This window comes from Pseudorasbora parva, chromosome 12 (genome assembly GCF_024679245.1).
Source record: "Pseudorasbora parva isolate DD20220531a chromosome 12, ASM2467924v1, whole genome shotgun sequence".
NCBI classification, from domain to species: domain Eukaryota; kingdom Metazoa; phylum Chordata; class Actinopteri; order Cypriniformes; family Gobionidae; genus Pseudorasbora; species Pseudorasbora parva.
The window spans coordinates 34575440-34594046 of record NC_090183.1 but is presented as its reverse complement, the minus strand read 5'-3'; the positions used below and the strand labels follow the sequence as shown (position 1 = coordinate 34594046).

The window sequence follows — 18607 nt, the reverse complement described above, 5'->3', positions numbered from 1 at the left end:
TCATGTTAGACTTATATACTCTATAACATCCAGCAATCGGATTCAGGGCACTCTCTCGGATAGGATGAATTAATGTTGTCCAGTTGCAAATTCCATCTCTATCACATTTAATGTGTTTAGCCTAAGATCTTTCCAGGAAATCATATGGTTATAACGTTAAAAATAAATGCATAAGTGGTCCACTAGAGGGAGCTACAGGACATCAGATTTAGCCACTGCAGAACCACTGCAGTGTTCATCAGGGGGTTTCAAATATATTGATAGACCTAGGCTGTGAGGAAAACCCTCATTTAAAGCCTGTTTTCATGTTGAAAGACTTATTTGTTTATATTTTATTTATTTTGTCTGTCTGGAAAAGTCAAGCAGGGTTTCTGCGGGTCTTAAATTCATAAAGTCGTGGCATTAAATGTTGCATGCACAGAAGAAAAAAAATATACAATACATTTTTCTCCTGTTTTGTTTTTTGTTTTTTAGTAAACAACTTTAAAACAAGATACATCTACTTGAGATGCACATTTAAATTGAAATCTTTAAAAAAAAAAAAACAGAACGATTCTGTCATTGAGTTATGAGAACTTTCCTTTTTTATTAAGTAGATTTTTCTAAGCCTAGATTTATTTAATGTATTTTTTTTAATTGATCATAATCTCACTTTATTTCAAATTTCAGAAGTTGGATTTTCAAACTGAAGTGTTGCTAATACAGCTCACTGTGTTTCTTCCTAGATATTTATATTTGAAACTATATTGATTTATATTGTGTTCTACAATTTATTCATAACCTTTTATTTACTTGGTCTTCAAAAGGTCTTTAAAGAGTGTTCAATTTAATTTACCTTCTACAGAAACCCTGATTAAGTTTGCAGAATTTCCTTTCTTACCTGTTATATTATATTATATTATATTATATTATATTATATTATATTATATTATATTATATTATATTATATTATATTATATTATATTATATTATTATAAATTAATCTGAACAGAAACAGTTCAGGTCAAATGTATTTGTATAGCAATTTTCACAATAAATGTCATTACATAGCAGCTATAATTAGTAATCATTAAAATGTGTTGCTTTTAAGTTACACAAGTGAAAATCACATTGTATATTGGCAAAATCGAATAAAGCAAAAAAAAAAAAAAAAAGCACCTTTTATTGTATTAAGATTGCCTATAAAAGAACACCGTAAAACACTGTAAAATGTAAGCAAATAAAACAAAGATTATTGGGGTATTTTTTTTATTTTTATTTCTACTTTTAGTTTATGTACTTTAATAATTAGATCATTTAATAGTTTAATTAATCAGTCCTCACTAGTTTGTGATAGAATTCAATGTCATGATATTTCAGTTTTTTCTTCTTGTAGTCCTCAAATATTTCAATAGGTGGCATTGTCTGATCAAAATAGCTCTCTAAAAATCTCTTAAATCCTGCTGTGTGCATGAATGAAAACTGAGAATTGAATATGAATAAAAACAATTGTGTGTGTGTGTGTGTGTGTGCGTGTGCGCGCGCGCGTGTGTGTGTTCGTGTGTGTTCTTGTGTGTTCGTGTGTGTTCGTGTGTGGTTATAAGCAAAGCCAGAATTAGCAGTGATTTACTTCTCCGATTTGGCAGCATTCCTACTTCTGGCACATGATGGCACCCTTGTTCTATAAATACATCTAAGAGCACTTAACACACACAAGCTCAGTATTCCTATTAATACTTTTGTTATTCAATCATATACTTTAAGACGATTTTCTGTAAGAAAATTGATTCAATCATTAATGCTGCAGTGGTGACTGTCACTATGGTGATGATAACTTACGTAAGACATGCTTGTATTAACAACTGATCTCTAAAACATCCTCAGAAGTGCTGATCAAGACTTAAGACCATATCTTAATGTTTCTCTCCTCAGATTGACCATATCAGCGGAGTGTCCCATGCAGTTGGAGGATTTCCCTATGGATGCTCATGCCTGCCCACTCAAATTTGGCAGCTGTAAGTCCATGTTTTATATTACGTGCGAAAAAATCCCCTTTGCCACTCGGAGCAAAACTCTTGTATATGTTTCATTGCTATTACAAAAAGATTTTAAAATAGCAGATACCAAGAAATCACAACAGAATCCCTCTGATGCTGTGAATATATATATATAAATATATATATATATATATATATATATATATATATATATATATATATATATATATATATATATATATATATATATATTATGTACCAAACACCTCTTTCTGCATATTTTCTTAATTCTAGCATATTGAAATATTGAGTACACATTGTGTACTAAATTCGTCAATTTTAGGCAGCTTGACGGATGGTGTTTAAGGTATGTCTGAACACACACTGAGTCCAGTTTAGGCTCATTATCACGTGGCATCCTGTCCAAGAGCAGGATTAAGATTATCACCTGGTTCTTGCAGAGAGGAGGGTGGCTTGAGGACTGGATTAGCGGGAAGGTGTCCTGCCATCCCTCCCACACTCACGTACACACTGCACACATATAAAAGAAAGGCTTTTTAAAGCTAAGAAGCCAGGAATGACCTGAGATAAGCTCAGCTTTCTTTGATGTTTAGAGCATTACGGGATAGGGGCTGTACACGGAGAGCCTTCGGGTCAGGATACTGCAGAAACAGACAGCGCTTGGGAGGGCCGTCGATTATATTTGTGCATATCTGAACATTTTAATCAATTGTACTTTCGCGGCTGCATGGTAAAATCCCTCACGATCAGAAGTTCTTCAGCTTTTAGGCAGTGGTGTTAAACACAGATAAGAATACAGAAGAGGTCAGTCTGGCCCACGGGATGGTTTGAACATTTAAATATTTAAATTAGATCATGCTAAAAAGATTTAAACTTATTACACTAGTATGATTTGTAATATTCTTTCTTTCTTTTTTTGCTACAGCAGGTCAGATAAGCTTTTTAATTTGTGTTATATATTATAGCTGTCGTGCGGGTAATTCATATTCCCATTTATCCATTTTGGATGTGTATTTAATCTTGTGAAAGATACTCTTGATATCCAATAGTTGCATAAGACCATGTATTTTCGCTCTCCGTGGGTACATCAAGGTTTATCAAATAAAAATCGGCCGGCGAAAGGTGACGTTTAATCTAATCTGGCCCGTGACCTACAATGAGTCTGATGCAGTGCATTTTGACATCTCATAGGCTTCCCAATGCGATCGGATGGTTAATTTAGAGCATCAACATATTTAGAAGTACAGTAGGGTATAAAATGTAATCACATGTAGCCTGAATGGTTTGACCTTGATGTATGCAACCCTTGAAACCAATGCTGAACCAGCCACACAGCTTCTGTCTAAAAAACTCTGGTAACACTTCACTTAAAGCCTTTATGTATAATGCATTATAAAAGTGATTTTAATGGATTAATTATGCCTTGTAATGCACCTTATGATGCATTATACGGTCTTATGAATAACTAACAACAGTTATAATACATTATGATAGTTCATTGAACACACCTTTAAGGTAGTATAGTGCAAAACACACGATGAGCAACCAATTTCCGAATTTGCAAATAATGCATTTTAACTTTGGTTGCGATTATTTTTGAAAAATATATAATGCATTATAACGTACATTATGAGTACTTTTATAATGCATGATACACAAAGTCTTTAAAGGTGCACTGTGTCAATTTTAGCGGCATCTAGTGGTGAGGTTGCTCACCCACCCCTCCCTTTTGAAGCTACGGTGGCCGACACAGGACAAAGATGTCATTGTCTGAGACAGCAGAGAGTAGCTAGCGCTCTGTAGAGCAGTTTGTCCGTTTGGGGCTACTGTAGAAACATGGCGGCGCAAAATGGCAACTTAACTGTAAGGGGATATGTAGATAGAAATGGCTCATTCTAAGGTATTTAAAACATAATGGTTCATTATGTAAGGTCTGAAAACATAGTCATAGATCCTCCTAAATATTACACACTGCACCTTTAAGTAAAGTGTTACCAAAACTTTTGTGCACTGAAAAAAAAATTCCTTTCATGGGCTGACTAGTATATAGAGTATATTTTCTAACAGGGCTTATTATTGCCAGTTCAGCTTTTGTGACCAGTTCTCTTCCTCACGGACAATAGCATTTCCAACAGCATTTACTCGTTTTCATTTTTCCCCCTCTCATTGGTCTTTTATCATAGAAACAACTATCTTATCCACCATACATATTTAATAAAGGTTGTGGACAACGCTCATAAATCAATAGTACTGTGTTAATAAACATGAACTATTCTGTACAGAAATCATTGCCTTAATTATTTAATCATTGTGATTTTTTGTTTTAAATTTTACATTCTACTTATATATAAAACACCCTGTGAGCTATCTCAAATGGCATTAATTATTCATTGTCAGGTCGTAATTGAAAATTTAGCCTTCATTAGGATTTAGGAACGTACTTGCATACTTAGAGTTTAACACCATTTTCCCTGCGAGAGTTACTCGATATACAGGCGGCAGAGAATTAGTGCTTTAACTTGTAAATTGCACAACAAATGTGTTTACTTGAAGTATTGTGCTGTGTTATGTAAAGGGTTATATAAATTCTGTCTGCACTTAGCAGCTTTTGTTTGGCTGGTTGGATAACAGTGACAGACGCCTGATTTTAACTGTCATTTCAAACCAAAATGCCCGAAAAGAAAGGCATCCCATATAAAAGAATAACAGTTTGGAGTTGTGAAACTATTGTGTGCGTTATGTTAATGTGGAAACTTTTGTTAAGGAATATTCTGCTCTTTAAAGAAACACAGACTCTAATCATTCTTGTAGCTAAATGTACATCTCTGGCTATAGATGTAAACGCCTTGATTGAATCCTGTACAAAGGCATGAATCCTGGATTAATAGAGTCAGAGGGTTATTATCACAAAATAACCCCTGATGTGAAGCTGTGGAGTCTGGCATAACCCTGAGATGGTTTATTTGTTGCAAAGACGTCTGACTGTACATTATCCCACTTATTTTATGGATGGACATGAAATATTGATTTGAGTTGAAATTATTTTATTAGGTGAGATGAAAGAGAGTGTCTAGGAGCTCGGAACTCTGTAAATGACTGTACATTAAAGGGTTAGTTCACCCAAAAATTAAATTGATGTCATTAAAGGTGCACTATGTAGTATTTTTGCAGTAAGGGCAGTAAGGGCCACTAGGCCAGTGTTATTTATATTTTGTTCAGTTGAGTACCTACAATATCCTGTTTCCATTTATTTGTAAATTGTGAGAAAATTGCTATTTTAAGGACCGGGACGTTTCAGCATAGTGTTTGAGCGAGTCGCCTGTCAATTGCGTCATATCTGCGCTACCCTCGGTTTTGGGTTTTATTTGGACGCACAGAGTAACGTCATAACATCCTTATCAACACACTTAAATGTATCTAATATGATAAACAGAGCTGCATTACCTCATAATCATAACCGGAAGAGCGGAGAAACTGCAGGCACCCGGCGACTGTATCCCGTCCCGTCATGATAAAAGTCCCGGTGTTCGCGAGGCGGGTATTTGTCTAACAATCTCTCCAGCGGCCGTGCTTAGCTCCACAACACTCGGTCCTGCTCCGCTTCACACTACAGTAACGTTAATAATCGCATGCATCAACATGATTTCTGCCCGAGTCCTATTTTCCACCGACTGTGAGGTGAAGACCACATGTCCCAAGATGCTGCGCTCAAACTTTGCCTCATCAATTTACACATTTGTTTTGAATAGGCCAACTCCAGTGGACGGAAAGTTGCATAGTGCACCTTTAATGACTCACCCTAATGTCGTTCCACACCTGTAAGACCTCCGTTCATCTTCGGAACACAGTTTAAGATATTTTATATTTAGTCCGACAGCGTATGCAAGTGTATGCACACTATACTGTCCATGTCCAGAAAGGTAATAAAAACAACGTCAAAGTAGTCCATATGAGACATCAGTTAGTTCATTAGAATCTTTTAAAGCATCAAACAAACATTTTAGTCCAAAAATCACAAAAACTATGGTACTTTATTCAGCATTGTCTTCTCTTCCGTGTTTATTTTCAATACTCAAATAAAGATTCAAACGGTCATGAATCAGTGTATTGATTCATAATTCGGATCGCCAACGTCATGTGATTTCAGCAGTTTGGCAGTTTGACACGTGATCCGAATCATTAATCAATCCGTTGATTCATAACGCTTTGAATCTTTATTTGCGGATTGAAAACAAACCCGGAAGAGAAGACAATGCTGAATAAAGTAATAGTTTTTGTTATTTTTGGACCAAAATGTATTTTCAATGCTTCAAGAGATTCTAATTAACTAACTGATGTTACATATGGACTACTTTGTTGATTTTTTTCTGGACATGGACAGTATAGTGTGCATACACTTTCATTGGAGGAACAGAAAAGCTCTCGGACTAAATATAAAATATCTTAAAGGTGCACTATGGAGCTTTCCGTCCACTAGAGGGCGCCTATTCAAAACAAATCATAGTTTGATGACGCGAAGTGTGAGCGAAGCATCTTGGGAGATTCTCATCACAGCCGGTGGAAAATAGGACTCGGGCAGAAATCACGTTCATGCATGCGGTTATTAACGTTACTGTAGTCTAAAGCAGAGCAGGACCGAGTGTTATGGACCTGAGCACAGCTGCTGGAGCGATTGTTAAACAAATACCCGCCTCGCAAATACCGGGACTTTTATTATGAAGGGACGGGAGACATTCGCCGGGCGCCTGCACAGATCCGCTCTTCCGGATATGATTTTGAGGTAATGTAGCTCTGTTTATCATATTAGATACATTTAAGTGTGTTCAAAACGATGTTATGACTTTACTCTGTGCGTTCACTTGTTCACACTGCTAAGAGTAAAGCGCTCCTGTCAAATAAAAGCCGAAACCGAGGGTAACGCAGATATGACGCAATTGACAGGCGACTCCCTCAAATGCAATGTTGAAACGTCCCTGTCCTTAGTTAAAATAGCAATTTTCTCACAATTTACAAATAGTTGGAAACTTCTGGGATATTGTAGGTACTCAACTGAACAAAATATATAACACCGTCCTAGTGGTTTTTGGATATTTTACTGCAAAAATACTACATAGTTCACCTTTAAAGGGTTACTTCAGCGATTAGCATATGGCTTTGTATCAGTAGAAACCCTGGAGTATATTCAAATGATTGTGCTTTCCCCCCTCATATCTCCCTGAGACAAGAGATTTATGCATTTTATTTCTGGAAAAATTCCTCCTATGATGCAAATTGACGATTTTTGCATCATAGGAGGAATGTTTGCCCAAAGGCTAAAGACTACAGCCAGCAGAGGGAGCCATTACCGCATGTTTTGAATCCGCGCATGGGGGATGGGAGATAACACTCAGCTTGCAGGGAGAGCTCAGCTCAGCTGCAGGCACTCATTTAAACGGAGCTATGGTGAGCAATGTAAGTCTTTTAACTTCTCAAATTAATTTCTATGAAAGTTAAGCTTGTAAAGGCATGAACTGAAAAGCGCCAGACTGAACTCGCGTTGTGAATGTATGCCGCGAGTGTAGTCGCGATTACCTCAGCTCTCATCACTCGTGCAGTTAGTGCTCAGTGCTGTAATACTCGCGCGGAGACTCATGCTGCGTCCCAATTCGCCTACTTATACTACGTCCTAAAAGTATGTACTCTTTTTGTGAAGAAAAAGTATATACTTTTGAGTGTGTAGCAGAAAAGTATGCAAGCTTCGGGACATACTACTTCGCCATCTTTAACGGACTCTGTCGCTTAGTTACGTGGATCCCGTCACCGTTTATCTGCCCTGTCAATCATCGTCAGATTCGTCACAGTTCAAATCCTTCACATTCAGTTTAATCTCCTACCTTATCGGAGAGAAATGTAGCCGCTCGTTGATCTGCCATGTGTGTGTCTTTAATGCAGAGACTCTCCTCATGTATTTACAGTTTAAATATAATGATGCATTTAAAAGTTAATGGCCAAACGTGTCATTTCAAAAGTTCTCAATGCTGCTGCGGGTGAAATATAATGTGACAACACTGAATAAATATATTTTTGTCAGGTTAAATATTGATAGTTGGTCACTCAAACCCCTTTATCTAAACTTCTCTACTTAACCGTCGAACTCGCACATCCGTCATGTTTGTAGTTTTTTAACGCTTTTTATCCGCGTTTGTAGTTCTAATCGAATCCTCGTCCAACTCGCAATGGGTTGTGGGCAATATCAGCCGTTAGAGTGCCCATCGATCCATACTGTGAATTCGGACCGGAAATAGTAAACCATCCGGGAATCTTTGGAATACTCTTTTCAACATACTACGATTTGGGACATACTAATTCTATTTTCGAGTACTATTTAGGATGGATAGTATGCGAATTGGGACGCAGGGTCACTCATTATATTGAACAGACACGTTCAGGTTTTATTTGTAGTGTCTTCTCTAACTCAGTCACTGTAATCAAGTTGGTGGCTGGGAATGGCACAGGGCAGCGAAGCATTCTGGGAATTGTAGTCTTTCATCCCCATGGGACAAAAATGCATTTTCTGTCTTTTCTCAGTCTAGAAGACACCAAATTCAAAAATAATTTCACATTTCTACTACATTGATGACCCAGTTTAAATACAGATTCATCTTCCCAGCGCTGAAGTACCCCTTTAAGCTGTGTTCTGAAGATGAACAGAGGTCTTATGGGTGTGGAATGACATTAGGGTGAGTCATTAATGACATCAATAAAATGTTTGGGTGAAATTACTCTTTAACAGTCATTTACCATATTGGTTTGATTTGAAATTATTGTTTTAGTTTACGTATAGAGAATGGAGAGAAAACGCAAGTACAACTATAGATGAAAGGTCCTTTATACATTATTCAGCAGCAACAACCACCACAAAAGTAATTTTCTATTTTCAGATATTTTTCTCTCTGTCTTTCATCTCACATTCTTCATTCTGTATCTCTTTTTTGACATTTACTTCCTGCCATGTCCATTAAAGTTTATTTGATGGCATTAGTAGCACCAATGTACTGTATATTAAGCGCTTCCAGTGCTGCAATACAGCCTTTGGGCTCTCGTGCCATGCAGGCGAGCTTCACCTCAAAAGATTATATACTGTAGCCCAAAGATTACTGTGGGAGGATTCAACCTTGTAAAGGTCCCCAATGGTGAATCATATTTTTGTTCAGATTAATCCAATATATCTCTTCCCAGAGAGTTTTGGGAGAGAACTAAGCTGAGGCATAGGCCAGCAATGGAGGCTGGTCTACAAAATAACTTTTTGAATCGGCGGTACTAGACACTAAAAGAACATGCATTTTAACAACCAACCCTTACAATCACAAAATGTGTGCTATCTTATACAGTAACACTTTAGGGCAGCCAAGCCTTATAAAGAGTGTAAAGAAAGACAGGCTTTAGGGACATGTTGAAAAGTGTGGGTATTTGTAGGAAAGGAGGATGTGTTATTTTTACGTCATTTCTTTTATATTACTCATGCCATTGTGGGGGTTAAAAGACTTTCTATATGGAATTATCAATGTTAATAAAATATCACTGTTGGAAGATATTGCTGATCCCATTTCCCGAATGTACTCAATTTTTAGAGAAGCAAAAGACTATCATTATTTAAATTGTATTGAATTGTATACATTTTTCTATTTAACTTTTGCAGATTGTCACATTTTAGGAATGACTTGAGTGCTACTCTGTATTAGTATAGAAAGAGGCTTTAGTTACTTCACATTGTCACTGTTTTTCAATGGTGAAAGGCCTTGAATTTTACATTAAAAGAGTAGATTGTAAATGAGATGCACACAAACAAAATGAAAACCCTGACATTTGATATATGACTCATTTAGAATTTAGATTAAAATAAGCTTGCAAAAAATGACATTCTTTTCCACAAATACAGATAAAACCACACACACACATATGCTGGTTTTGCGATATACTAATGAGGACATACATCTCATCTACTTACTCTTTGTGAGATTTCACTATATTTGTTAGAATATTTTTTGTCTAAAATGTGGCCCTCTCAAGTATAGCTAAACCTGAACACGCACACATGCATCCTGTCAAGCCAATTTCACTCAGCAATTTCTTATAACTGGAAAGTGTTTCAGTCATGTGTGAGTAAGAAGGTGATTCTACAGGCTATTCACACTGTGGGCTGTGGTGACCCTGTCTTAATGAAGAGCTACATTTGTTTCCCTCAAGTCTCAACCCTTGATCTATGAGAAATATTTTGTCCTAAGTTTGCTAGACCTTGTCACTTCATTTGCTTCTGTCTCTTTCACTAATAATTGCGTGGATTATTTTGTGAACTTTCTTTATTTTGAATTCTTTTTAAATTTTGTCCTAATAGTGAATTTGGAGTATTCTAAATAGTGGCAGCATGCACAAGGTTAGTGATTTGCATAAAACATGCCCAAATCATCTCTTTATAAGGGCTTTCCACACAACCTTTCCTTTACAGCCTTTCATCACTCTCGTCAGATCCTCAAGACTATTGATCCTCTGCCAAGTGTGTCATTCTCAAAACCAGTTAAAACACAATAATTATTTGTTACAAACTCTCAAATATTATTATTATTATTATTATTATTATTATTATTATTATTATTATTATTATTATTATTATTATTATTATTATTATAATTACTTAGTTAATTATTATGAGTTCTGATGCTCACGTGCCCATTGTTGGCGATTTCGGTGGACACCCTGCATGGGCGCCCTGACTGGTCTGCAGTTATGCAGCCTCATACACAACAAACTGCAATACACTGTGTATTCCGACACCTTTCTATCAGAACCAGCATTAACTTCTTGAGCAATTTGAGATACATTAGCTCGTCTGTTTGATTGGACCACACGGGCCAGCCTTGACTAGCCATGTGCATCACTGAGCCATGGCCACCCAGTACCCTTTTGCCGGATCACCACTGTTCCTTTCTTGGACCACTTTTGATAGATCCTGACCACTGCAGACCAGGAACACCCTACAATAGCTGCAGTTTTGGAGATGCTCTGACCCAGTTGTCTAGCCATCACAGTTTGGCCTTTTTCAAACTCGCTCAAATCCTTATGCTTGCCCATTTTTCCTGCTTTTACCAGACAGATCAACTTTGAGGACAAAATGTTCACTTGTTGCCTAATATATCCCACCCACTAACAGGTGCTGTAATGAAGAGATAATCAGTGTTATTCACTTCATATATATATATATATATATATATATATATATATATATATATATATATATATATATATATATATATATATATATATATATATACATTTACATTTTACATTTATGCATTTAGCAGACGCTTTTATCCAAACTTTTATCCTTTTATTACATTGCATTCAAGGTACAGATTTTACATTATTGTCAGTTCTTGCTTTCCCTTGGAATCAAACCCATGACCTTGGCGTTGCTAGCGCCATGCTCTACTGGTTGAGCTACAGGAAAGCCGAAAGATATCTATCTATCTATCTATCTATCTATCTATCTATCTATCTATCTATCTATCTATCTATCTATCTATCTATCTATCTATCTATCTATCTATCTATCTATCTATCTATCTATCTATCTATCTATCTATCTATCTATGTATATATATATGTATATGTATATGTATATATATATATATATATTGCTGTTCTTTAGAATAGAAAATCATGACTAGCCAGTATTTTGCACTATAGTTACCTAAATATGCTCTCCATCCAAGTACTCAGCATTAACTTTAAAATCTTATTTGGCAGGCTCCCTACAGAGTCTTAATAGGTAATGTGTGGTCTTGTCCTCAAGTGGACTGTCTATTCTGAGAAGTGTCTATGAGGATGGCCCAGAAGTTACTTTAATATGCTAAAAATCTTTTCTTTTTTTCTGCCACTGTCCAGTGAAATATGATACAGCTTTTGGTAACAACCCTGAACTGTGTTTGAGTGCTTCCTAAAAGTAGATTTACTGTCTGTAGATTTGTTGCAAAATAGATATAGTTGGAGGAAGAATTTGTTGGGGGTATCTAAGGGTACGTGTTGGTCTTTGTTTGAGTTTGTGTGTATGTGTGTAAATTGTTGGCAGAATAATCCCTCAGTCTAGATGGCTGAAGTCCATCTTAATTGTGATGGAGACATCGGGCGTAAGAGTGGCAGGATTAATGCTTTGTTTCAAGATTGAATGTCACGATGAAGGGAGGGGGAGAAAGTGAAAAAAATGAGTGATAAGAAAGTCACTGTAAAGCTGCAGCTATTTTATGTGAAGAAATCTATCTATCTATCTATCTATCTATCTATCTATCTATCTATCTATCTATCTATCTATCTATCTATCTATCTATCTATCTATCTATCTATCTATCTATCTATCTATCTATCTATCTATCTATCTATCTATCTATCTATCTCTCTCTCTCTCTCTCTCTCTCTCTCTCTCTCTCTCTCTCTCTATATATATATATATATATATATATATATATATATATATATAAATAAATATATATATATATATGTTTCTACAATTATTTTTAAATAGTAGGTGAAAATGTATCCGTGTATTAAGAGGAGTGGTCCTTTTTTGTAAAGGACAAACAATATAAGTCCACACACTTTTTAACATGTTCAACATATCTTGTCTTCAACTGAGGTGTAGGTGTCTGTAAAAATGTCTTTTTTTTACCCTGATGGCCTGATCCTATTATTCAACCCAGGTGCAGATGATTCAATTTATTACTGCCAGCTCTACACTTGGCAGAGTCAGACAAACATGCTCCCTGTTTATAAAGAAAGCAGATATTTCCCTATGATTGACAGGTGTAGACATTGTACCTCCTTAATCTGGGAAATGAAACTTGCCTGCATGAAAATCGCAATGCAATCAACTGACAATGACTGAACAATCAAGATTGAGTAACACTTATGTAACCTTATTTAAACACAGTACTAAACAGATTACATTTCATTTGAACTAATCTTCTAGCCACTCGCTGTGTCTGGTTAATAAACTATTATGACTGCAAAATTTTACTTTTTAAAAAGGTATAAAGTGTAAACTACTGTGTGTTTTTCCAGATGCATACCCTATCTCAGAAGTTGTGTATAAGTGGACGAAAGGCCCTGGCAAGTCTGTGGTAGTGGCAGAGGAAGGGTCACGTCTCAACCAATACCATTTGATTGGCCACACGGCTGGAACGGAAGATATTAGCACAAGTAGAGGTAAACCACTTTGTCTGACCCAATCCTATTCATTATAATGAGTGTCAGTCAGTCAGTTGGTAAAAGATCAGAGAATTCACAGTTAGGACCAGGGTCCAAAACATTTTGTAGTATCTCCCTGAATTGAGAAAATATAAAGCTCATAAATAATTACTGGCCATGAAAACTGTATATATATATATATATATATATATATATATATATATATATATATATATATATATATATATATATATATATATATATATATATATATATATATATATATATATATAATCAAATGTGTATGTATATTATATATATATATATATATATATATATATATATATATATATATATATATATATATATATATATATATATATATATATATAATCAAATGTGTATGTATATTTATAGGTAATATTATTGATTTTATGTAATTGATAAAAAAAATATATATATTTTAAATGTGTAATATATTTTAATATGTTTTATATAATATGTAATATATATATATATTTGTTTACTCATTTGCCAGTAAGTCATATTTTCATATTTTTCATATTTTTCATAGTCCATCTGATTTTGTAACCTGTTGAATCTCATGCATTATTTTCAGGAACAAGACATGTTGCATGACACCATTTCGGTTTTATTCCTCTACATTTTGTGATGTCGTCTCTCTTAAATAAAGTGATAGCCCTTCTGTGATTATAGCTTTTTCAAATCAAGCTGGATGACAAATGAGTGATGAGGATTCAGTACACCTCCCACTCATGGCCAGCTGTCTCTAGGACCAGCGAGAGTACAGGAAGAGATGAAGATGAAAGAGCGAGAGAGGGAGGGGAAAACAACACTTATCCTGAGCCATTGGGTCTGGAGGGTTAATCCTCATGCCTCCCCATCAGTTGTGCTTTTACCATGTGATGTCGGTCAGCCGCCATTGGCTCAAGCCGGCAAGAGACACGTGGGAGCCGAACGAGGGGGAGAAAGGGGCCTAGGCGGCATCTGCTTAATTCGGTTATGTAAAGAGGACTGGTAATACACTCATATCATTGCTGTCTCTAGTTTTGTAATATTAAGCACGGGGGTAGGAGTCGGGGGCTTCCCCTTGTTCCGCCTTTATGGATGTACATATATGGATAACCGTGCTGAGCTGGCGTCCAGTCATATTCAATAAGACATTATCGTGTTTTGATCATGAGCTAGGAAGACACTATCATCAGCGCTGACCATGTCATGTTTTAAACCCCGCTGAGCCATCTCACTGTGATTGATTTACACATTAAAGTTCCAGCTGTCATCAGGTAGCCAAAAGCTTTTTTTTTTTTTAGAAACAAGCTCCCAGGCCACGGCCTTCCTTTCTGGGAGATCCTCACCCCTTCTGATTTTTGTCCTGGCTGACTTGCAGGACAAAGGTCAGCTGGTCATTACTGCTGCTAATCTGAGGTTCAAACCTCTTTACAAAGTCAGAAATAGATCCACCAGGACTTCATATCATGAGCACGGGGTCATTAGCTCAACTTAGAAAACCCGGTGGAGAAGAAAGAAAGAGCAAAGGAGGGAAAAAAAGAGACTTTCTAGTGTCTGCCAAACAGGGGTGAAATTATCTCTGGTGGAAATGTCAACATTCAATCACATGGGCCGCACTGTAAAGACATCCAGATAACCTGTCACCTTTCATTAATAAGAACTTCCATCCAGAAAATAGCACCTGCCCTTCCCAACTGTTTCAAATTGATTTAGAAGCTGACCCCTTCAGATGCTCATCTGTTCCTGTCGACTTTCAATGCTATGTTATTTTATTTGTTTTTTAATGTAGAAAAGCAGACCACTCACCAGTTGACAAGCATGGCAGCGTTGTTCTCTGCTATGAAGGGAAGTTCTCCATAAACACTCCAAAAACTTAGCAGTAAAATCCACCACAGTCGCATGTTTGCAGCTCTCAGAAGATTCCCACCCCGCAGGGCACATCCAAGGTGGAATATCTGAAACGGGGCACTGCCAATTGCGCTTTCTTCCCTGTCATTGAAATAAAGGGGCGAGTGAGCTGAAGGGGATGCGACGAGCCCCTCGTGACGAGGACATCTTTGCCCCCTGGGCCCTCACGATGTTCAAACTTTTTCTTGACTTCCGAGGCTCAACAGCTTGTCGTCCTCTTCATCTGATCCGCTTGATCTTTCCCCTTGATCCTGACTAGATTTTACACGTTCACTATGTTGTTTTCAGCCTTCTTTTGTCCCCTCACTCTCTTTCTGCGTGCAAAGAAAGAGTATATCCTAAACGCGGATGGCCTGGCCTGAAAGAGTGGATGGAACTATTGAAAGAGTGAGAGACAGATGAGTGTGTGTGTGTGTAAGCGAGAGAGAGAGAGAGAGAGAGAGAGAGAGAGAGAGAGAGAGAGAGAGAGAGAGAGAGAGAGAGAGAGAGAGAGAGAAGCCTGCAGGATGCAGATTGTGACAAGGGATTAGTGGGACACAAAAATCCGATTTTGCCAGGAGAAAGCAGCAGTCATCAGTGGATTTTCTATAGTTTATCAGACTGTGTGGCTCAAAAGGATTTTTTTTAAAAAAAGCTTCAAATTCAATCTTCGCTTGGTTAACAGGATATATAATGTTTTTTCACTCTGTATTCTCTTTTCTATTCCAGTTAATGATTTACCTCACCATGTTCCAGTGCACAGTGTGACAGACCATAAATTCTACTTTTATTTAGACGATTCAAACCATTCCATTCTGGTGATTTATGCAGTTTTTATTCCTATGAAGTGATTTATTATAGTATGTTGTACTTTTTTACTAAAACAAAGTCAAACATCTTTGTGGTCAGATATTACAGTAACTGTCCACTATTTGGTGCTAATGAGACCACCAACCAGGAATTCAAAGTGCTTCCCTTTACTCAGTAAGAATACTGCAGTACTGTTGGAAAATTCCATAATCGCATCACCCCCAATTGTTTTGATTTGTCTCATATTATTATGTCTCTATCTTCCCTTGACTTGCGTCTCACCACCTCTCTCTCTCTTTTTCTCATTTTCTTTTTAAACCTCTCAGCTGGTTTGCACTTATCCCCACAAGAGTTTAATCACAATCTATCCCTCCCTCTCTTAGTCCCTTTATTTCTTCTCTTACTTATTTTTCCATCAGTGTTTTCTATTCTCATCCCTTCTCTCATTTCATTCTTCTTTTCATTGTTCCCCCTGCAGGTCAATACACAGTCATGATGGCCCATTTCTACCTGAAGAGGAAGATTGGTTACTTTGTGATTCAGACTTACATGCCCTGCTTCATGACTGTCATTCTGTCCCAAGTCTCATTCTGGCTCAACCGTGAATCTGTCCCTGCCAGGACTGTCTTCGGTTAGTGCTTCCTTCTTGTTTTTTTGTTGTTGTGGTAATTCTGATTTTATACAGGAAGTCTTTAAAAGCATTTTATTTTTAATTTCACATTGAGCGGGTCTTCCAATCATAAAAAGCTGCCACATTGAGATCACATAGTAATTTATATATATATATATATATATATATATATATATATATATATATATATATATATATATATAGTTTTATTTATTTTATAAAGGTGCCAAAAGGTATAAAGAACTAATGAATTTTTTTTTTTATAAAGGTGCTAAAAGGTATAAAGAACTAATGAAAAATATAATTAACCTTGCCATAGTGAAATAATAAGAGTTCAGTACATGGACATACTGTGAGTACTGTGAGTCTCAAACACCATTGCCTTCTACTTCTTATGTAAATCTCGTAAATCAAAAACACCACAGAAAAATAAGTGCTTCTCAACATAAACCCAACCGTGATGCAAGCGTTGGGGATCATTTATATGCATGCCCCCAACATTTGCATCTGTCCAAACATGTGCATTGTCAGGCGGAACTGCAGCCGAATCATCGAGACTGCAAGTAAACAAACTTCTCTCATGGACACATGTCATGTTCCAGGCTGTGCAGGAGACGTGAGGACTTTTCTACCCTTCCCACAGTTAAAAAATGTCAACAGTTAAGGTTGATGTTTATTATAATCGGATACCGCAACAATTTAATTCAAGATCGTTCGTTTGTTTGGCCCATTTCAAGCTAGCTTCGCTCAGTGTCTTAAACTGAAGAAAGTGGCAATTACAACTGTAAGTAGGGATTTATCCACTTATTGACTTTTTAAACAATTTTTGATTAAATTGAAAGTTTCTTAAGGAGACAGCATTGTCTAGATAATGTAAGATGCTAGTACAGTAACAATAGGAAACAATAGTGTGTCTAACATTAAAGCTGGACAAAGGTTAATATTATTATTATAATATTATTATTACAAAGGTATATATATATATATATATATATATATATATATATATATATATATATATATATATATATATATATATATACAAATATATTACATACATGTAATATTGTGTTGGTTCCCCTTTTGCTGCCAAAACAGCCCTGACCTGTCGTGGCATGGACTCCACTAGATCCCTGAAAATGTGCTGTGGTATCTGGTACCAAGATGTTAGCAGCAGATCCTTTTAAGTCCTATAATTTGTAAGGTGGGGCCTCCATGGATCGGACTTGTTCAGCACGTCCCACAGATGCTCGATTGGATTGAGATCTGGGGAATTTGGAGGCCAAGTCAACACCTCAAACTCGTGTTCCTCAAACCATTTTTTGCTTTGTGGCAGGGCGCATTATCCTGCTGAAAGAGGCCACAACCACCAGGGAATACTGTTTCCATTAAAGGATGTACATGGTCTGAAACAATGTTTAGGTAGGTGATACGTGTCAAAGTAACATCCACAGGACCTAAGGTTTACCAGCAGAACATTGCCCAAAGCATCACACTGCCTCTGCCGGCTTATCTTCTTCCCATAGTGCATCCTGGTGCCATGTGTTTCCCAGGTCACCTTCTTCCATTGCTCTGTGGTCTAGTTCTGATGCTCACGTACCCATTATTGGCGCCTTTTGGCGGTGTTCAGGGGTCAGCATGGGCAACCTGACTGGTCTGCGGTTATGCAGTCCCATATGCAACAAACTGTGATGCACTGTGTATTCTGACACCTTTCTATCAGAACCGTCATTGAATATATATATTCCGTTTTTGTTAGCTGTTAGCCCTGATGCCATACATTCACCATCTAATTATAGACACAAAAAACATCTATCTTTATTGAGATATTAAAAATTAGCAGTATAATTGTTTATAGCTAAGATCATTGGCTTGAAAAGAAAATGCTAGCGTTAATGCTAATAGCGTTTAAAAAAATTAAAAAAATTACCCTTATATTATTATTTATATCTTATGTGATTTCTTAAAAAGGTTATGTTAATGCTAACAGATTTTTTCCCCCAGTGATTATAAATCTCTTACATAAAAACAC

At 36.5% G+C, this 18607-nt stretch overlaps 1 protein-coding gene across 1 annotated transcript in view; it reads left to right on the top strand.

Annotated features, from left to right (window-relative positions):
* gabra5 (gamma-aminobutyric acid type A receptor subunit alpha5) overlaps nt 1-18607 on the top strand; it is a 41315-nt gene that overhangs the window by 13526 nt on the left and 9182 nt on the right. The window contains exons 6-8 of the mRNA XM_067459967.1: nt 1912-1994; nt 13089-13232; nt 16423-16575. Of these exons, the coding sequence (XP_067316068.1) occupies nt 1912-1994; nt 13089-13232; nt 16423-16575 (380 nt within the window). The remainder of the gene's footprint in view (nt 1-1911; nt 1995-13088; nt 13233-16422; nt 16576-18607) is intronic.